Source organism: Cryptomeria japonica, chromosome 11, assembly GCF_030272615.1.
Source record: "Cryptomeria japonica chromosome 11, Sugi_1.0, whole genome shotgun sequence".
Lineage (NCBI taxonomy): Eukaryota > Viridiplantae > Streptophyta > Pinopsida > Cupressales > Cupressaceae > Cryptomeria > Cryptomeria japonica.
The window spans coordinates 58,993,659-59,016,897 of record NC_081415.1 but is presented as its reverse complement, the minus strand read 5'-3'; the positions used below and the strand labels follow the sequence as shown (position 1 = coordinate 59,016,897).

Genomic DNA, 23,239 nt, shown 5'->3' with positions numbered 1-23,239 from the left:
CTCAACCATCCATTTCTCTATTTTCCCTATAAATAGAGCTCATTTCTTCAATTCAAGAATCTCAATCTTGTGCATCAAAATTATAGTCTTATCAAGGAGCTCATTTGTCATCTTCAAGCATCCAAGTCTTCTATCATTAGCATCATAGCATTTAGCTTAATTGCATTATGTTTTAGATCATATCAATTACATGTGTTTTCATATTCATCTAGCTTAATTAGCTCATCATAATCTTCAATTTGGAATTAACATAGCTTCATCTCATCTTCATCATATCTAGTTTTGCATCTTGCATCCTTATTTTCATCCATCATCTCACCATTCACTCGGATCTTAGTTGCATCCATTTTGATCCTAGAATCATCATTAAAATCGCATTCTCTAGGTTGTCATCTAAGATATCAAGTGCTCTTCCAAGTGAGGGCCACCTTGAATCTTGAAGATCTTTAGGGATAGAGGAGCATGGAACAATTTTGAGAGTTTTTGGTTCACTAACTTGTTTTATTGATTTCTAACTCTAATGCAATGTTTCATGTGTATGTTTGAGATGTTTTCCCCTCTTGCAGGTTGATACCACATTTCTGGCATACACAAGCATAATTGATATTGGAACATAGTTGTGACTGAAAGTCAAGACAAGAAAAACATATCATACATCCAAGCATATACTATTCAAGTGTTATTGTTTTGTTGTTCATACATCTATGAAGGAGGTTTGAGTTTTCAATTCTATTGAATGGCCAAGTGAAACCATATCTAACTTCAGGTCTATTCAAAGTGTCTAAATCATCTTTTAGCAGCTTTAAAAATTTAAGCGTGTACATCTCCATCAAACCTATTACCGACATTGCCACATTATAAAAGATGGGTCTCTTATAGGACTCAATAGGTGACCTTACCTTGCCTTGAAACTTTTCCTCATTTCTTGCAATCCATAAAAACCATTAAGTTTCAATAGAAAAAAATAACAAGATCATATTCAATTCTTTGCTCAAATCATTTACCATACTAGATAAGATTTCATTCCAATTAATATTGCTTTTCCAACCATAAAGCTCAAAGAAAAATAAATTCCAAATTTCTTTTACAAAAACATAATAAAAAATATATATGTTTTATGGTGTTAAGCTATTTACACATTATACATTTTTTTCTATCTAAGTGATTAAGTTTATAAGGAATTTGTTGAAGTAAAAATAACCATTTGAAACATATCTTCTTGGGCTCAAATGTACTAGACCAAAGCATTTTAAAAATATTTTTTTCACTAATTATCATTTAAGCACAAGTTCCAAGAAAAAATCAAGTAGTCAATAATAGAGGTCTTAACAATTAGATAACTTAACAAATAGATAATTTCATTAGGGATTGAAGAATAGAGGTCTTAACAAATAGATAATTTCATTAGGGATTGAAGAATTTAGTCTCCCACTCTCTCGCCCACCGCCATGGCCTCCAACTCCCCCCTGAACCTGCAACTCCCGCCGCCTACTATTGCTCTCCCCGTCGGTTCAGATCGAGCTACGACCGACCCTGTGTGCACTGGCCAATCTTGGGCTTCAGTGGCCGCTGGTGGATCACTCCTAGACTCTGCTCGAGCTTCGAGGGACCCTTCTTTTCGCAAAGGTGATAGTTTAGGGTTTATCCATGTTTCTTGTGTCACCTCTGTCAATGTGAATGAGGCGTCTGAATAGGAGATAAAGAACAATGTGAATATTTTTACGGAGCATAGCATTATCTGTAGATTTAAGGAAATCTAGCCCAGCCTCCTAGAGTTGCAAAAATGGATCTCCCAACACTGGGATCCTCTCATTTTGGGTACCGTTCACATTTTCCCTATGGCTAAAGGTTTCTTTGTTGCTAAATTTGAGAATGCTAAGGATAGTAGAAAAATCCTATGCGAAAGCTTTTTCTATGAGAAAGATAAAATGTCGCTTTTGGCCAAACCTTGACACACTAATTTTAACCCCCTTTTTGAGAAGTTCAACAAAATTCCGGTCTGGGTTAGGCTTCCTTACCTACCCCTCCACTTGTGGGTTGATTCTCTCTTTGAGGAGATTGGTGATGCTATTGGGAGCTTCATTATGGTGGATAATGATTCCTTTGAGCTTTACCATACCACTTTTGCTCGCATCCTAGTTGACCTAGACGTTTCTAAGGGACTGCCAGCGAAGATTGCCATTAATTCCTCCCTTGGCAGTTGGGTCCAATCTCTGGATTACGAAGGTATTCCTTTCAGGTTTCGTAGATGTTTTAAAACCAGTCATGCAGCTGGGAATTGTGGGCTTGCGAAGAAAAATATTTTTGCCTCATGGTGGTCGGGGGCTTCTTTCCAGCATTACATGGTTAAGAAATCTTTGGAGACTTTTAAAGAGTCGTCGGGTGCTGGGGTTTCTACTTTGGCTGGCTCGGATTCTTTATTGGCAATGAAGTCTTCGGACGCCACTACGGATGTTCCTGTGATTAAAGATGTTGTTAACAGGTTGTTGTTGTCTCTTCTATTGAAAATGGTTCCTTGTCTCCTACCATGTCGATTGCTTCACAGTGTGTTGGCACAACTTCTACCCCATCTGCTGGTTGTGATTTTGTGCCCGCAACGGTTGTCACTCCCTCTACTGACACTCTTTTTTCCAGTCTGGAAAGATCGGTGTTGGACCCTTCGAATTGGACAGTCGCGGCAGCTAAAGTTGAAGAAGGATGGATTACTGTAAAGGGGAAGCATTCAAAGACGTCCAAGCCTTCTTTCGATATGACTCTTCATTCCCATAAGGCCAATTGCAAATCTTGAGGGTCCTTGTAGTTGGTTGTTTGGGCTGGTTTTACTGGCCCACTCTTTGTATTGGTTGCCTCCTGTGTTTTGGAGTAGTCCCTATTTTTGTTGGTTGTTATATCTTGGTTGTTCTATCTTGTTGGGCTTTCAATGCTATATTTATTTTATAATCTGATGTAAAAGATTGTTGTAAAGGGTTTTAAGGGCCCTTCAAAACATGTTTTCCCTTATTCAAAAACAATTAGATATCTATAAATTAGTTTGGCATTAATTTTATGAATACTAGTGTCATCAATCTACTTTAATTGATTTCCACTGCTATTATCATGGGTGCAAGTTTTAGGTAACTACAAAATCCCACAAGGTTCCCTGATTACAAAGTAGGTTATCCAGTTGGAAGGGGGGAGATCAAAATCACAAATTAGGGAAGCCCAAGATTTGAGTTGACCTTCCACCAATATGTCTTGAAAACTCCTAATCCCTTACAAGCGCCATCGCTTAGCAGAGCAACCTTGAATCAAGGTTAGGGGCTTATTATTGTGTTCAAGGTTCCACGAAATAGGCTTGTAAGCTTGAAGCTTATTATTATCCTCTACTACACCACTATTACTAACATAATCTCCACACTCTCCCAAGCTTTCCAAATACTTCTAAACACAGTGGATCGTGCAGGAATAACTAGGAATTTGCCTATAAGCAAGTCTCACAAAAGGGAGCAGCTTCCATGACTTAGCCTATTTGGGGAGAGCAAGCATGATGTTAGTCTTGACCAGCACCTTCCAAGGCTCAATACCTAGAATGGGCTTAATTATCCATTTAGCAGCAAGTGCAATCCCATGTTGATTTGGGTCCTTTAGCCTTAAACCACCATAAAGCTTATCTAAACAACACCACTCCCATTTCATTGAATTCTTTTTCCTCTTTTTTTTCTCATTTGACAACAAAAAAAAAATGATCCTTTTTTTAAATTTCATTAACTTGGTAGTTGTTGTACAGTCAAATAGATGAATAGTATAAATTGAAGGAGGATGAGATCTTTGACACACCTAGATTCTCCCAACTACAGATAAAAACTATTTATTCCATTTATCAAGTTTGGATTCAATTTTTATTTTGATCCATAACCACGTATCTTTTAAATTAGACTTAACTACAAAAGGAATCCCAAGATATCTAGCTATCTTGGAGGGACCCCCTGTAATGTCCCCACTTTGAAATAGAATTTAATGAAAAATATTAATAATAAAAATAAAATTTAAAAGAAAAAAATTATTTAAATTGAAAATATAAAAATATAATTAAATAAAAATTAAAAATTTAATTAATTTAATGAATGGACAAAAGGAATGAAAAGATAAGTTGTGACTCTCCTAAATATGAGGTATAAAAGGAAGAAGAGAGCCTCATTTAAGAGGGGATAATTTGGGGGAGAATCAAAAGTGCAGAACTGAATTAAATAAGAAGTGCAAATCTGATTGTGAAAGGTTTTGTCCCTTTCAAAGGGCAGAAATAATGAAGAGTTGCACTCTTTCAAAGAGTGTTAATGGCGAAAGGGTGTGTTTCTTGCCAAAGGGCATACATGATGAAGAGGTGTGACCTCTCCCTCACATTGAGAGATATAAAGGAAAGGAATCAAAGCATCCAATAATATCACCATTGATCAGTTCAGATCAGAATTGTTATTAAGTTGCAGGTAGTAACATAGTTGATCATCTGATAAACGATCACAGTTATATAGTAAATGTAGTGGATACTACAATCTGATACATGAACATAATCAAATATAATAAGAATATAAATGTGATAGGAATTAATTCTAGAATGATGATAACTTGAAATATAATGTGATGAATTTAACTTATAAAGCTAACAATGAATGTAATTTAATGTTGTCACAAAATTTGATATAACACAATAATATGGACAATATAAGAACCGATTAATATGATGGTATAATAATGCTAAACTAAGGGAACTTGTAACCCTTACAAGATTGCTATAAAATCATATTAATTGCAAACTCATTGCTTAATGTATGTGGGACCCTCTCTTAGGTACACCACTCCATACTGGATGCCTAAACCCCTACCACATGGAGCCAAGAGGGATGAAGCATATGTTCTTGGGGTTAAGAGAGGAGGTGGTTGTGATGAGGGGGAACAACGATAGGACACCTCACTAGGTATGCCACTCCATGATGGATGCTCAACACCTGCCACATGGAGCCAAGAGTGATGTAGCATTTGCTCTTGGGCCTAGGCTGGAGGGTCTCTTGGACACCCTATCCAACTAGCCTACCCTAGTGCACTAAGAATTGGATAATAAAGAATGGCAACTAACCTACAAATCTGATTTTATCTAACAAATATAACACTGATGGAAATAATATACAAAGGTACTCCCATAAACATAATTACCTATTTTAGATTTGGGCAAATTTAGGTTTATTTAAAGTATAACTAATTAGGGGACATTAGACCCCCCCACTGAAAGTCATAGTCCCCAAGCCACTCAGGAGGGGAATCATCCCATCCTATCAAAATATACTTTGAGTTAGATATCTTTGTTCCAAAGACAAGACAAAAATGTCTAATTTTTGCATAAGGAGACAAAAATTATCTTCCTCAAGTTCCAAAAATAATGCAGTATCATCTACAAATTGCACGTTAAGGAGCTCCTTTGTTAGGGAGGGATAGACCCTTGATCTTTAAAGTCATAATAGATTTTCTCAAGAGATAAAATAGAGCATCAGAACCAATAACAAACAAAGCAGGGGTGAGAGGCCATCCTTGCCTAATGGATCTTTACAAAGTAAGCACCTTCATTTAAGTATCCTTAATTCAAACCCCTTGTTGGAAAGATTCCTATTCTTTTTGTTTTTTAGAGATGTATAGGGTTTTGAATTTAACTATATTTTTATATAATGTCATTAAATAATAGTCATCGTGAGCATTGGGTTGATTTGTTTGTGTAAATGTAAATTAGAATTTGAAGGGCTATAATGGAAAAGGAAATGGTATAATTTAATCCATTCTTTTATTTTAACTTAAAAATGAATGTATTAATTTTGTTTTTGATTAAGCAAGGTTTTGAAAGGATGCAGAACCTTTTACATTAAGAAAGATAAAGCATAAGCACAATAAGACAACAAGGAAACTGCAACAAACACAACCGACTATTGTTAAGAGGAATCCAACAAAAACTACAAAGGATATAGCCAACCGTTGCAAAGAGAAATTCAACCAGAATTAGGGAGATTTAAAGAAGTGATCTAGAGATTTTTCACTAATCTTAGTACCAAGGTCTTCCCCAAACTCCTTGCCTTGAGACAAGAATAATTTGAAAAAACACCGTTACAATTTAACATATGAGAGATCCCCCTATTATGCACCATCTATTGATCCATCTCCCCCAAACACCTTTTCTTGTGGAAATGATTATGCAACAAACCATCAATAGATTCTTTATGCATCTTCACAGCGTTAAAAGAAGATATGGTATGTAAAAGGAGATTCCCCTTATTATCCATAATTTGTTCAAACAGAATAGGAGAAGACGACTGTACAATAGAAAGCATTTATTTCTTTTCCCTCCAAATGAAGTGGATCTTCTTATTGGTATTACAAGTTGTATAAGTATGACCCACTTGACCACAATAGTTACAGACAATCAAAGAACTTTCAAATTCAATTTCCTACACCCATTTACCATACTTACAAGAAAGGGTAAGATGAGAAGGGAACAAATTATTCTTCTCCACAAGCACACAAAAGCTGGCATACAACAGACACTCCAAGAATCTAGCAATAGGTTCAATAGCACGAAATTGCCCAAAAAAATTAGCAATAGATATAAGAATCTTTTCACTTCAAAATTCCTGAGGCTGACCCAATTTCAGACCCAAATAGGAAACTTAAAGTCATTCAAAGGGTTGAAACTAGGAGACCACTTAGAAAGATAGAGGCCATTCAAACCAAGGAACCAAAGGCCCTTCACTAAGAATCCTAAAATAGTCCTTGATATCAAAAAAGAAAAAGAAAAAAGAAAAAGAGGAAACAATTATCCATCATTGCAATTACCTTAATTTGTCCTCTCAACTTCCAAACTCAAGAGACTCATCCTCTTGATAGTGTCAATAGACATACTAACACAAAATCTCCCAACAAGTGAGCTACTCGGATAATCTGAAGACTCAACAAGTAGAGAACCTTGAATCTCCACTTCAATCTCCTTCTAGAGAAACACATTCCCTAAGTTAAGGAGTAGGGACAGCCACAAGAGCAACAACCACCACTTGGGGCTCAGTTAAGGCCACTAAGCCCATAGATGAAGTAAAAACCCCAAAAGAACCCAATAAAAAAAAAAAATATTTAAAAAAACCATGTCCAAATTAGTACAATTCTATCATCATTCTGTAGTAAAGTAGCAGCTTCCCCTTGAGAATCCTCAAAAACTGGAGACATCCTCCTCACTATTACCTTCCAAAACTAACTTAGACAAAGCTTTATCAACTGAGACATTCATCTTCTTAAATTCCAAAGAAGAATAAACCCCAACCTCAAAAACACCACCAACAAGGGCACCATAAATATTCATCAAACCAACCAGCCCAGCAGATCCCACCCCACAAATGTTCAAGACAACATGGGAACCAAGGGGAGTCATAGCACAGGCAACAGGGGACAAGAGAGAACCTTTCTCGCAAGTACCCATGGAGGCCATACTAACCTCAGCGACTTATCGAATCGCTAGACCATCATCCTTATAAGTCGAAGGGAAAAAGAGAAAGCCACAGACGGAGGGAGCAACGAAAGCTAAATGGGAAGGCCTTGCACACTTAGGCTTACTCGCCCCTTATCAAAGAGTCTCCCTGACCAACGCATCCAACTCTACAGCACTGTCACCATTCTCCTCTTCAGACCAGCATTCTTGATCATCGTTAATGCATAAACGTTCACCAAAGACAACATTTTTGGACTACAATTGAGCAAGCATGCGGTTTCCCAATAAGATGTCGAGAAGGAACTACTCATATGACATCATCATCTACAAGACAATCTTTAGCACCATCTTCATCCTCTGTGTTGCCCTTGCAGACACCAGAACCAGAGGAATCACCTCCAACGTTGGTGGCTAGGGTTTTTGCCGCCGTTGTTCTCGTCTTCGCTCTCGTTTCCATTCTAGAACAAACTTGAAACCAAAAAACAAAACAAAAAAATGTATTAATTTTGTTAGTATGATATAAAATATTACATTATATAAGAATGCTACAACTTTTTATGACTTGCTTACAATAATTATAATAAAATGTTCATCAAAATTACAGGGTAATTATAATTTTTAGACCTCCATTAAAAAAATTAATATGGAAAACAGAACAATGAAATAATAAACTAAACAATTTGGAGGAAAAATATGAAACCTAAAAAATGAATGATTTATATTTGTTTTTTAATTACTTGTCCATCTTGACCACCTCAACCATGAATGTTTAGAGGCCTTTGAGCTGACCAAGGGCACTAAAAGAACAAAGTTTCTTCAAACCCCTTCTTTGTTATAGTTGTGTTGGTTGAAAATTTTGTACACTTGGGGAAATATACAAAATTGTGGTTTCAACCACAGCACACAAGTAAAAACTCTCCTAATTAAGGGAAGGCTCCCCCTATCTAACTACAACTTTGGAAATAAAATAGGATGGGACAGCAATCTTTCTTCTTTTTTCAAGAAAGACAATATCATTTTCTCTTCACAGAAAAGGATAGCGATTGAATATGAACAGCAGTAACCACTTTCAAGTGAAATGAGAGAAAGGAAATGAAGTTTCCTAAAAGCGCAAAGACTTCTATCACTTCTTTCGGGACGAGACAGCAATATCAAGCTCAAAGACTTGATTATGTGAAGTCCTATCTACCCTTTGCTATACTAAAATTTACAACGAATAAAAGATAACAGCTCAAAAACTGGAATAATCTATTCTTTCAACACAAAGACAAGAACTAATGCAAGATCAAAGACCTGTTGCTATTTCTTATCAAACAGTAATTTTTCCTCAAGAATAGACGCAAGCTCAAAGACTTACTGCTCCTCCTAGAGATTTTCCTATTTTAATTAATTTTCTCTACTTGCAGCTCAAAGACTTCAAATCAGATTAGACTAAGCTCCTTTTAGAAAAACTTTGCATGGAAGAAATAAAAAGATTCAAACTCAAACATGTAGCTCAAAGACTCAAAACTTGAGTAATCCTTCTTTATTATTCTTCAAAAACTTTCAATTCACATACATAAGCTCAAAGACTTCTTGTTGTAAATTTGGCAGAGTTTTTGTTTGCTTTCCAAAAAGATAAAAATTACTATAGACCCCTCAAGTATTTATAGAAGAGGAGCCTTGAGAAAAAGGTGGGAGGATCCTAACTAACTTGAGAGATTCTCTCAACCACCAAGACTCATTCAATAACTAACTGAGACTTCAATAACTAACTAAGACTTATTCCAATTACAGTCCTAATCGGACACAACTTGTAGTTGCCTTACATGTAATTACAAAGGTGCAAGTAATATGTAACTTGCGTTTTACAAAAAATACTTTTACATGTAACTTGTCAAAACAAAATTACAACTAAAGATTACAAAAAAGGGAAAATTTTGTTTTCTGAGGAGACTCATCCACAATCAAATCAGGAGGAGAAAGATGTGTCTCAATGGAAACTGGTGGAATGATCTCATGAGGCAAGTCTGAAACTGGAGACTTAGGAGCATTATCAGATTGTTGCCCCTCTTCTGGATTATCCAGATCGATCACCTGAACATGGAATCGTGATTTTTCCTTCCCACGAACCGTCGTCTCCTCAGGAGGAAGCACTATTGCACGACTAACTTGCAACTTGATCCTTGTGCCCGAAGATGATGCACCCTCCTTGTTATCAACCTAAATTTCAGACTTATGTCCAAGAGGCCCCATAGAATCATCTTCTTTACCAACCTGGATTTTTATAAGTCTAACAGCATTACTTTTCAGCCATGCGTTGGTGTTGGCCAAGATAGGCTGAAATCTGTCAAGGATGGATATGCACTCTTTGTGCGACCATTGGATCAAAGGAAGTGGAGCTTCCTCAACCCTCCGTGAAATGTATTTAGGATCAAGTATATACCCATCATCAATCATCCCTTGTGGGATATCCACCAAGTTCAAATCAACAATTTGCTCAATAGTGAGCTTGTAGTAATCCATCTTCAGAACTTCAACTTCTGTGTGGAGATCTACCCAAATGTCCTCAATGCGATGCACATGCACAAAGGATTTCTTGATCTTCTCCTTCATACCCCTATAACCAAAATTAGCTCTAGGTTTAAACCTTTTGAGCTTGATTTCCTTCAGTTCAGTCTCCATGGCCTTAGCTTTCACAGATGTGACAAGGGAATACCGGCCAATTTTCAATGGATTTGTGGTAGAGATCCTCATTCCAACCTTGTGTCTAGCAGACTGAAAAGTGTGAACAACCATGATCTGTCTTCCCAACTCCATAAGAATGATCTTATCAGTTGGGTTTCTGGGAAGCATATATGGTTGACCACCATAGCATCTGATCCTCATATAGGTGAAGGTGGGAAACTACAGAAACAAACATCCATACTCGCACACCCTTGCCCATGTCTCATCTGATATTCTCTTGTTCCTGAAAGTTCTGTCAAACTGACACATGAAATAACCGAAGAATGCATCTTGGACCCTTCTGAAATGCAGTTTGCTAGGTCTCAACGACAACTGGTCATAATACTCCCAAACTGGTATAAGTGAGTGATCACCCTTGGTAGAAAGACCTGGAAAGTGTCTAAGTGATGCTGCCAAATATACCAAATATGAATTCATAAAGAAGGTCATGGTGGTAGGAACTACTGCAAGTTGTTCACACAAGGCATCGTTGATGACTTCTCCCCATGAAATGTGATGAGACTGCCTTATGAACATGATGAACTGGTACATCCATGGCTCAAAGACATTGGAATGCTCAAGGCCCATCATCCTACTAAGAAGAGTGATGGTGTCTCCTATCTCCCATTTGAAATCGCAGCGGTACAACTTCGCCCACCTTGAGAAGGAGGCTCGTGGCTCTTGGATCCACCTATTGATGTGTCGCTTGCAATCTTTTTCCCTCTTCACATAATACTCCGCTGCACTTTCTTTGGAGATTTCCATATAAACATGTGCAGGAGGTATTCTGAAGACCTTCTCGATCATATCTGCATCAAGATGGATTATAGCTTCTCCATCATCATTTCTGATGACTCTTGACTCTTTGTCAAAATGATGGGCGCAGGCAAGAACGAACTCAGGTTCTAGGGCAGCCACCAGGAAAGAAGATGCATGATGGATATGGTTGTCCAACAACCGCTGCAAGTTATTATCCTGTGGATCTTCTACCCTCTTGACGAATTCTGACATATCAACGTGCCCTATTTTCGTGTCTCTGATGCGATCCATAGGAGAAGAAACCTGGGAAGGTGCTACCTCATTCTGATATTTGTCATATTTATATTTCATCTTCTTTGGAGCTGGGGATGTCGGCAAATCTGACATTGATTGTGAACCTGGAATGTTGTGATGAAGACTTAAAAGAGTTAAGGCAACATCATAGTCAGCTGCAAATATCATTCTTCCTTCTCCAAATGGGTAAAACTTCGATTTTAGAACTTCACGATTTTGTGAGAGGAAGAGGGGAAATATATGGAAATGAGAAAATCTTGGCTTTGACCAATTTCGGATTTTGGGGAAATATTCGCAAGTATACAAGTTGGAATGTACATACATGCAATTGGGGTTTTAAAACCCGAATGCAAGTATACTTGTAAAATTGCAAATGGAGAAATGGATGGAAAATGAGAATTTGACTTACGGAAAACGACGAAGATGGAAAGTACGGATATGGGAACGTGAATGGATAGAAATGGGAAAATCTAAGAATGTCATTTTCATGAAAATGGGAAGAACTCTTCAACATGTAATCCGGTTTTTAAAACCCGAATTTGAAATGGAGGGACATTTCACACTTTTCAACTTGGAATTTTAACCAAAATGGTTAAAATCCTTAACCGTAAGGGAAGAATAAGAATTTCCAGCGAACTTGTAATCAGGATTTTAAAATTCGAATACAAGTAAAGAAGGAAATATGGGAAAAACAATGCAATTCAAAAATTGCATACCAAAGGGAAGATTTCTCTCACAAAAACTGATTTTTTGGGGAAGAACAACACATTCCAAAAATGCAACTAAGAAAGAAAACTAAGAAAACAAGAAAATAACAAAAAGAAGGAAAGAAAGGAAAGAGAACATACTTTTCTTCAAGCTGAAAATGTTTTTCCAAAAATGCAACAATCTTTGGAATGAAGAAGCATATCCAATAAATAGAGACAAACCGAGATGCCAAACCCTAGCCACGTTTTGCAAAAAATGCCTAATATGAAAAAAAAAAAAAAAAAAAAAAAAGTGGCAGCAAATGAGTGTTAAATGGCATGGAAAAAGGTTGAATCCTCCTTAACCCTCATCGCCTTGGCATGAAAGGCAAAAACGAACTAGGAGACTGCATTTTTGTGGAGATTTGGTCCCTCAAAATGTGGCATTAATAAAAAATGTGGTTGCTGATTTAATGCAAAAAACCAGTAAATACAACCTCCAAATGGCGTGACAAGTGGTTTCAAATGCATAGGAATAGGGTAGAAACCAAAACGCCTCTCCTTCCTTGAAGATCTCCACAAAAATCGATTGAAAACTTCAACAAATTCGCTTCCAACTGAAAATCGAGTTTTTTGAAGAGAAGAACAAGTTTGAATTTACACTTGCATGTAAAAATCGGGTTTTTTGGAGAGAAATACAAGTTTTATTTTCACTTTTTCACTTACTAAGCCAAAATTGGGTTTTTTGAACCAAATAGCAAGTTTTATTTTTGACTTTTTCACTTACAAAGCAAATTCGGGTTTCGGGGACCAAATAGCAAGTTTTAAAAATGTCAAAAATGCACTTTATGCATAAAATCGGGTTTTTTGGAGAGAAATGCAAGTTTTATTTACTTGTAAAAGGGAAATAAAATCCCTACAACAAGTTATACTTGCATGCGCATATGTAATGGGGATTTAAAATCCCATTTACATGTAAAAACCATTAAAGTAGGGGTTTTTAGACCAAACTGCAAGTTTACTTGTAATCTAGCCAAAAAATCTCTATTTTAACTAAACAAGACCAAAAACAATAAAAAAAAGATAAAACAAACAAAGGGGAAATTTAAAACAAATTACAAGTAACATCTTTTAAATAAAAGTGCACGTGTAATAAGCCAAAAATTCCCCTACAAAGACCAAAACAATGAATATCATTAAAACTTGTAATTTGAAGAAAATTCCCCACCTGCAGTCGGGGTTTTAAAACCCAAAATTGAAGGAAAGACATAGCAAACGAACCCAGAATTTGACGAAATTCGAAACGTAGTTCAAGGATGGACTGAGGATTAAGCCAATCCAAGGATTAGTCGAAATTCTGCCTCGAGAAGCATGCCATAGAGTAAAAATTTCATGTAGTGGTCCTTCTTTTTTGGAAACAAAAATGAGGACAACAAGTTGTTTTGACCATTTTTTAAACAGGGTTTGTAAAGGAGTTAGGGTTTCACAAATTATGGCAATTCACAAGAATTCACTTTAGATTTCAACTTAGATCAGATTACAATAGTGATTACCAACTTAAAAATGTGAAATTGAAGAAAATTGAGTGAAATTTGAATCAAAACTTTCACATACAAATTATTAAGTTTGAAACTCTGGTTTGATCAATTATGTTGCAGAGAGCTCAAAATAGCCTAGGATATCAAATTACAAATGCAAGGGCTAATGTGAATTGTCTTGGTGATGTATTTATTCTAATAAAACAAGCAAACATTTGATTGGAAAGTCTTTTTGTCATTACTGCATGTTTGGCCAATAGAGTAGGAACTAGTTGTTCTGAAGTTTGAACATAAGCCATTGGTTCGGCATGATGACAGCAAGATCTATGGCTAAGATTGAAAACATAAATTTTTAAAATAAGCTTACTACCAAATCATTGACTTGGTGGATTCTGGCATCTATCACCCTAGGCCATTTATGATAATTATATCCACCTTGAAAGGGAGTAGTACCAAACATATAACATCATGGCACGATATGTTGACTAACCCCTTCACAATATAGGTAACATCTAGCATCAATCACCTTCATGTTGTAAGTGACTACCTACTATACAATAATCAATTGTGGTTTTTTTACCTACATAGTAGGGGGTAACAACCAACTTAACTACTCCAATATCACATCTATGAGAATTGTTATTAATCTTTCACCTCCATGATCTCGGTGGATGTCGATTAGTCCATAAGATATAATAGTAGCTCCAAGCATGAGTTATTGGCATGAACCAATAATAGCCCACTAACTACTCCACTATTGGACTTAGTTCTTACATGTGGGAGTATTATATCCATATATATATAATCTACACATCAAAAGGACTCACAGGTATTGGTTAAATGGACCTAGATATGTATATAACAATCAAGTGATTCACAAGCTTATACATAAAGTCTTATAGGTCTAGACTTGAATTTTATAAACACATAAGAATCACATTGAACCCATATGAGTTGGCCTTTACTCAACAAATACACAAACAAATACCAATTATACAATAATCAATTCTATTCATTTCATTCAAATTTTTATCTAAAACGTGATATTCAAAAACACATTCTTTATTAGATAGATACAAGAACAAAATAACTTCTATTCAATAATATTTATAGTTTTTGTCTACATATAGTATAGGTAGTTCTAAAGAACAGCATCTTAATATCAAGTACATAGCTACAACAAGTAAACCATCCTTTAGGAAATAAGAATATCCCTTGTTCACTTCATTAGCTCCTATTAGCTTAATTTAACATCATTATTAGATAGAAGATATCAAGCTTTCTTAACTCATTTATAGCCATCTAATGCGAATTTCAACCTTAGATTGAACCATACAAGTTAGAAAAGGTCAAACAAGTTTATGAACAATCCCAAACCTTTGAGTCATCCCCTAAATTCTCCCCTTTAGATTTGGGTCACACGGAAAAATTCTTCACCAAAGGATTGCCTACATACCTACTTCCAAATGGGATCGAAGTCCTATGTAGTTCTCCTAAGATTTCAAGTATTAAAGTGAGAACTTTCACTTTTCTAAGCATATATAATTTACATAGAAACTAGATGCAACCATTTATGACATACATCAATAAGGGATATGCCTTAGGAATTCCTAGCCTCAATAAATAATTTTTCCAAAGAAAACGAGTATGGGCTTGACAAGGATATCAAGTATCATGATCATATTATATTATGACATCTATCTTGACATAACATACCTCAACAAGGCCACGAAAGAATCATCTAAACTTCAAGAGACATGCAACAATAATTATAAATTCGATTAAGCATGATCGATACCTAAGTCCTACTTAGACAATGTGGAACAATGTGTCTATTGGATCATCATAAGAAGATATATACTTAGTAAATTTAGTCATATTAGTATTCTCAACCTTTTGATTTTATTTAACCTGCCTCGTGCACAACATATTAGTATAATGATGTTAAAATAAGCTAATATTTGCACTTGCTAATTATACTAAATATGATCTTAGTGGTGAGTAGTATAATAATTCATGGTCTAGATAATATTTGCACTTGCTAATTATACTAAATATGACATTAGTGGTGAGTAGTAAGTGTTTCACACAACCAAAATGTAAATACATCCTACTATTGCTAGCATGTAATTTTCTTTAGGTTTAGAACATTATCACAACCCCATTGACGATTTGCTCAACAATTTTAGGCCCAAGACCGTACAAGTTTCAAAAAAATAGAGATTAACATACTTCCCTTAAGACAAGGCCATTATGTACATATCTAGTTGTTATACTACAAATTATATACTAAGATGTCTCAACATGTTATAAATTGTGAAGTATAATAACCCACATGTTTTGATACTCATAGTAACATTCTCATTACCATCTCAAATAAACATGTAATGAACTAGTATATGTAGATCCTTTAATAAGTTGACTGAAATCACATGATTTGTTAGTTGATATCTTACATAATTTATACCGAATTAACATGAGATAGATCAAGTATTTCCAATAAAATCCCAACCTATAACTAAAATTTCACATCTCAGTGAATTCCCTAAATAATTAAATATTCAAGAGCTAGCATGAGACCATGTAAACTCAAAAGAGGTTGTCAATTAGTCTAACTAATGTAGTCAAGAAAAGGAGCATAAGTATTGTATCCTTTCTTAAGTACCTAACCACAAATTGGGATCAGTAATGAAACAAGACAAGTTTATAGACCCTTTATCGAAGCATTTATTTATAAATATCATATTGTATTCAAGACTGACTAATGTAGCCAATAAAAGGAGCATAAGTATTGTATCCTTTCTTAAGTACCTACATTCATAAAAATATTGGATTTGAGTATACCACACCTTCTTACTAAATCTTCTTCCTTACTAGAAATATAGATTTTAAGAAAACAATCCAATATGGCTGTCTACGATATCTCGGAAAAGATTCATCACTAAGATTAAGGAGTAAAACATAGTGTTACGAACACATAGGAGCAATTACAATTTGATTCATACAAGTAAATAGTTTAACCATAAACATGACTTGAAACTTATTCAAAGATCTCAAATCAATACAAGACCTTGCTTCTTGAATCACGTACCACATGAACATAAAGACAAGGAATAACTTTTGGCAAACGTATAAGCAAGATTTCCAAGATTCCAGTTTTCACAAGCCCGAGGCCTCGTAAAATCAAGCTCATTATATAACTAAACTAATTATTTGCTCCCATTAGTGTTTTTCCTTATTCTTCCATTCACCTAAACAAGCCTCCCACGCCCAAGTACTTAGCTTTCGAACAAATAACTTAAATCTTTTCTTTTCCTTCGAAGCATTATCTTTTAGATAGAAGCAAATGGAAACTATGTCTTACCAAAAGAACCACCAGGGAATAAAATCTTACCAATGACTTTTAACAATTAATAACAAAACCCCATTATTTGTTCCAACTTCCACTAGGAGGTTCTATTTAAAGAAAATAAATTTTCAGGGTATTTCATAAGAACACATTTCTGCTGATTTCATCCAACCTTCACACCTCCTCCAAGCTCCCACATTATTTTGTGTACATGTCTCTTGAGTAGTTGCAACAAATTTCTCTTTCCTCTTGCTTCTTTTTCGCAACCTTAAAGACCTCATAAATGAGGACAGGGTGACACCATGTTATGCTCTCAATGCTTGTCTTACCCAATTAATGGTTGTGAATGCAAGCCATACTAACCTGCCAACATAACTAATGTCAAGAGTAGGGCACCTTGTCTCATGTCATAGGAAAGAGGACTTCCCTTTTAATTCCTTTCATGTGTACTTCCTCAACCCCTCTCTCGGCCATTTATAAGGATGCGATAGGTTTCCCTGTGTCAAAATAATAGACATGAGTAATATTTTGTAGACATATTCAAGGGAATGTGTAATTTTAAGTCTTCAAAAGAAATCTACAAAAGTTGAAGAAGTTGTTAGAGCAATTTCTCCTAATGTTGAAGTGTATTTTGATGTGCCCGCAGCTCTCGTATCAAACAAGGATGCAAGATTTTTGTTAAAACTTTGGACTACCATGGGGAACGGGGAAGCAAAACAAATAGCAAGCTCCAGGGAGGAGTACAACCTTTTTATGCTTGAACAAATGAGCAAACAAAAGTTGTAAATAAAAACCCTCGTTCAGCAAACAAGAGACTATAATAACAAGCATGGATATTAGATCGATCTTTGGCATACATTCAACATATTTGGGTTATTTGTCTACTAACCTACTTAATGTTGCTTTTGAAGTGCAGCAAAAGATGAGACTCAAAAGTCACAAGAGCAGTGGAAGTCATCACGATAATTAAGCAAATCCATCTCGAGTGGAAGAATACCATCAAGAACATATATTCCAAATGGGAGACAAGCTGTGATTGGACATAAATAGGGAAAGACTACAAGGAGAAGCTACAAAGTTCAAACCTCTAAGATGAAGAGCATTCACCATATTCGAGCAAGTTAAGAAAATGCTTTCAAGATTGAACTCCATTAATACGGATGTACTTAGCAGCCAGTTGTGGAAAGTTGCATTTATATGAACTGTACGTTCAATAAAGAGAAAAGACACGTACTACCATCTATTGAAATTTATCTTTTCGCTTGGATGCACAAGGAGACCTCTTGGATACATTGCAAACAAAGTTGAAGTGACAAGGAGATCTACAAGAGTCTTCGCAAATTTATATGAAGAGAAAGGCATCAAGACAAGCAAGATGTGCCTCAAGGAGAAGAGGGATAAATCTTCTCACATCCCTTAAAACACAACTTTGATAGGAACTCAAAAGCTTCTTAAACAGGAAAGATGTGATCTATAAGGATCCAAAGAATTATCAACCAACTTGGAATTCATCGACAACAAAACTTCAACCAAAAAGAACATTTTGCACAATGACTAAACAGCTAAATAGAGCAAGGTAGTGGTTATGTTATTATCAGGGCAGTTACAGATGTATCATGATAGTTCCAAGTAATATCCTGACTGCAATGCCACGTGTTGGTTCTGTACTGATAATATAGTCCTCTTGCACATTCAAGTCCATAATTATTAGACCAAAGTGAGTTGTCAATCTTTCAGTATTACAGCAAGTATTCTTCTCTTCTACTTTGCATCTTGCAACAATTCCTGGCATCAAAAACATTCTTGTCACTTTCTAAGTTAAAAACAAATCCAACCTCAATATGGATTTTCTACATTTACAGATCAGATTTCACTCTGTGAAGAAAAGCACAAACTGGTTTAATAATATCAATCCAAGGTCTTCTAGGTGTCTTTAGTACCCCGCTGTACTTCACCTGCCAGTTGTGACAAGCATGACAGAAGCACAAAGGTTCAAGTTCTTTTAGAGTCCAACTTAGAAATGGATTATCCTAGATTATGTATATTTCAGGGACCAAGGAAACAACTTCAGTCGACAAATTAGATCTTGCTAGCATTTTGTCAATACGGTATTTGGCTTCACCCCAGTATCCAGCACAGTAATGAAAATCAAAGCAGCTATAATGCTTCATTGAGGGATATGTGTGATTATATTATTTCATCTGACTGAAGCTTCTGAATCCACTTGATCAGCATTGCAACACGTTGGCAAAACAGAAACCAAGCCCGTAAGATGATATGATAAAATTTTACTGCAAGAATGTTTTACCAGTTCGAAGAGTTTGGGGTTTTCCTTTCCAGAATCGTGTTTAACTTTAGTATGGCCTGCAAACATAGTTGGCCCCAAATTATCTTTTATGTTGTATTCAACAGCTTATTCTAATTATTGCTGTATTCCCATACATTTCATGAGCATCAGGATGGTCGCGGCAATGCCATCGCCCATCATGCACTTCAATAATTAATTTTAAGGATATCCATATCGGTTCCAAAAGATGCCATCTTTGCTTCCATTAGAAGTATACTAGTTGTCTTCAGGTTCGGACACCTGCTAATTGCATTTGTTGAAAATTTGAAATATGTTGAGGACCCTCTCACCATGCCCATTTTGATTGAAATCCAAACAATGACAGTTCAGGCAATGGCATTTTGCCAAGAAATATTTTGAAAATAATTTAAGTTCTCCATATTTGAATGTATATACTGGAACCGGAGTAAAACAATACGATTGTCTTACCATTATGCAACCTTATGTTATGAGCTTGTCACACTTGGCATCACCAATAATCTCCACAGGAACATTGTCCATCTTTGAAACAATGGTAACGGTTGGCATCCCTTACAACAATTTCTCTTGCAGTGATCTTGGAGATGAACTTGCTTGCAGAATGGCAGTCGCCACATACTCTAAGATTTTTGACAATTCGAATGATTGTTCCAGGAGGTGTATTTATGAGCCCAAATGCAATTGCAAGCCGTTCACTATGGTGGCGAAGAATTTCTTCCTTCTCCTCCTCCTTCACATCGTTTAATACAAACCTTATATCAGGAACATATCCTGCAACCTTCATCTCCCGAGACAATATCTCCAACTTTGTATAAATTTTGTGTATTTCTGGGTGTGACCTGTCTCCTCCAATGAAATTGTGAACCTCTTTGTTAACTTCAATCCAACTGCATCCGGGTGTCTTTTGTATGCCTCTGTCTTTCATCATTCTCCGTACTCTTTCAATGGTGTCCCACCTACCAGCTACAGCATACATGTTTGAGAGAAGCACATAAGGTGCTGCGTTTTTCCAGTCCAACTCAAAAACGTGTTCTGCTGCCCATTCCCCTAGCTCTATATTATTGTATAACCTACAGGCACTAAGCAGACTTTTCCACACAGCAGCTTTAGGTTGTACTGGCATTTGGTTGATAAAGTCACGTGCTTCATCAAGACGCCCAGCACGACCAAGAAGGTCAACCATGCAGCTATAGTGCTCCATTCTAGGTATGATTTTATAAAATTCACTCATGTCTTTGAAGCATTGATAGCCTTCATCCACTAAACCTGCATGACTGCAAGCAGATAGAACACAAACAAAGGTGACTTCATTGGGTTTCACACCACTGGTTTTCATCTGCTCCAAGAGTTCCAAGGCCTCCTTGCCACAACCATGCATGGAATACCCTGTGATCATCGCTGTCCAGGAGACAACATCTCGGTGATGCATCTTATCAAACAAATAGCGTGCCTTCTGTATAGTCCCACATTTTCCATACATGTCAATGAGAGCATTAGCCACATTAACATGAGAATGTAATCCATTTCTAATTATTTTTTCATGGATCTCCCTGCCCTGTTCAAGAGCTGCAAAATTGGCACACACCGGAAGGATACCTGTGAATGTCATTGAATCAGGCCGCAACCCTGCCAGTTGCATTTGCTGATAAAGCTTCAGAGCCTTGTCTCTTTTCCCATTCAGTGCAAGCCCTGCAATCATGGAATTCCATGACAACAAGTCCTGTTGAGGCATTTCATTGAAGACTTCCATCGCCTTGTCAACTAATCCATTATGGGCATACCCTGCAATCATAACATTCCACGAGACAACCGTTCGTTCCTGCATTCCATCAAACAATTCACGTGCCTTCTCCATGCTCCCGCACTTTGCATACATGTCCACTAGTGCAGTCATGACGATCACATTAGAACAAAATCCACCTCTTATTATCCCTAAATGGATCTCCATCCCCTTTTCCAATGACCCGAATCTCGTACAAGCAGGGAGAACACTGGCAAAAGTGAATTGATTGGGACGAATACCCATTAATTGCATTCTGCCAAACAAACCCAATGCCTCCTCAGGTTCCCCTTGTGCTGCATATCCTGCAATCAGGAAAATTTATAAGAGACGGAGATAGAATTGTAGTATGGTTTGCAGATCGTTTTTCCTTCGGAAAATAAGAAATTGTATGCTAATGAATGAGGAAAATCATAAAAAATTGCAGTTAACACTTTAAATTATAACAAATCTGATATTTTGTGAGAATATCTGAAAAATCTGCTTGAAGAAGTATTAAACTTAACGACATTTCGAGTACCATATATAAATCATCATCTGCGAAAGAAGCCAATTTTGACAAGTAATTATCATTTTTCTCTATGGAATGTTGATATAGACCTCGTTATCAGGGAAATAAGCCAATTTTGACAAGTGTTTATCTTTTTCCTTAATGGAATGTTGATATAGAGCTCATCTTCAGGGAAAGAAGCTGCTTGGGAAATTTCAGCCTGTGAGAATTTGAGCCTAATTCATTGTCACTTGCAAGAGCCCAACCTTACCAGAGAATCTAGTAATTTCTGTTTTCTTTCTATTTTCTGCTTTTGTAATTGTTGTGCTTTTTTTTAGGTGTTTTAATGGGAAAAACAGCTAGTTTGTGAAAGTATCCCATCAGATATACCTGCCTGCAATCATGGCACTCCATGATACAACATTTCGATGAGCCATTTCGTCAAACACACGGCGTGCCCTGTCTAGTCTCTCGCATTTAACATACATATCTAAGAGTGCATTTGCAACAGGAACATGACATTCAAACCCACATCTCCTTATCTCTTCATGGATCTCCTCCCCCTTTTCCAAAGACACCAAGCTAGCGCATGCAGAAACAATGCTGGCAAAGGTGAACCCATTAGGCATGACTCCTATTTGTTTCATATTGTCGAATAGTTTCAGTGCCTCCTCTGCAGGACCGTGTTTTGCATAAGCTGCAATCATGGTGGTCCATGCACAGACATCTCTTTCAGGCATTTGGTCAAACACTTTGCGAGCATCTGCCTGCCTTCGGCATTTGGCATACATGTCTACAATTTTGTTATATACAATTCTGTTTCCTATCCCCATCTTGTTCATGTGGGCATGGATTCTTTTGTCAACTGATAAGGATTTGTTCTCAATGCAGGCTTGCAATATAGAAATACATGCACAAGTTTCAGCAATCTTGTCTGTAATGCTCAAAATGTGCAGAGCTTCCTCCAGGCAGCCTTGTTTACGCTGCAATTTAGGATAACTTAAAGGAAGTTTTATATGGTAAATGTGGCTTTTTGCAAAATGAAAACCGTGTGGATCAACAAAAGCTTAAGAGAGACAACTGAACCTTCATTCTTCTATTTTCAGCTAGCGATAATCAGGTATCTAGCGCTTGAATCTACTTTTTAATCCTTAATGTTCATACCGTCATCTCTACGGAGGCTCCCTGAGCTTATACCACTGATCAACAGCCATGTTGCAAGCTAGGCCGAGGGACTCCACCTGTGAGAATTACTGGGTAAAATACCATTAGGCGAGGACTTTTTGGTATTTAAATGAATGAATGAATGTTCAAGGCCAAAGAGTCTATGGGACCTACGGTAGCCAGTAAAAGAAGAGCAAATATCAAAAGACGAGTATGCAAATACCAAAGAAAATTTGCTAAATTTCTTTTTCCATTTCTTTTTTATCTTCGATCTTAAACTGTGTAACTTGATCAATAAATCTGCGAATTTTGTTTTCTTATCTTCTTCAAATAAACTGCTCAAGGTGCTTACATTTAGCATGTCAATGTAGTGAATTTGGATACCATTGTAAGCTAGACATTCCATGATATAGTCCCATTCTCTCTCCACAACCTCTTGGGTGCAATATCTACAATTTCTATCTGCCCACTCCTCTTTAGGTATCATCCATCGCCCGGTTTCACACCTAAGTTGATGTGAACTAGTCCTGATTTGAGAAATTAACATTTTTGCTTTCCATTTTATATCCATTCCAATGTAATTCTTTTGTGTATGGTCATGTGTAGGATTGAAATGTTTGATATAATATTCTTTTTTTCTCCCAAGTTGTCATGT

At 36.4% G+C, this 23,239-nt stretch overlaps 1 protein-coding gene across 2 annotated transcripts; it reads right to left on the bottom strand.

The window, feature by feature from the left end:
• Window positions 1-16,591: 16,591 nt before the first annotated feature.
• Window positions 16,592-22,719, bottom strand: LOC131051383 (pentatricopeptide repeat-containing protein At3g22690). 2 transcript variants are annotated; one of them, XM_057985879.2, is made up of 3 exons: window positions 21,815-22,719; window positions 19,601-21,235; window positions 16,592-17,321 (listed from the first exon to the last, which is right to left on the bottom strand). In XM_057985879.2, the coding sequence occupies exons 1-2, from the start codon at window positions 22,260-22,262 to the stop codon at window positions 19,641-19,643; spliced, it is 2,043 nt and encodes a 680-aa protein (XP_057841862.2). In that variant the 5' UTR covers window positions 22,263-22,719; the 3' UTR covers window positions 16,592-17,321; window positions 19,601-19,640. The 2 variants fall into 2 exon arrangements, with proteins under 2 accessions (XP_057841862.2, XP_057841861.2); XM_057985878.2 differs by lacking the exon at window positions 16,592-17,321 and having other exon boundaries at window positions 18,611-21,235; window positions 21,815-22,718.
• Between the last annotated feature and the right edge of the window lie 520 nt (window positions 22,720-23,239).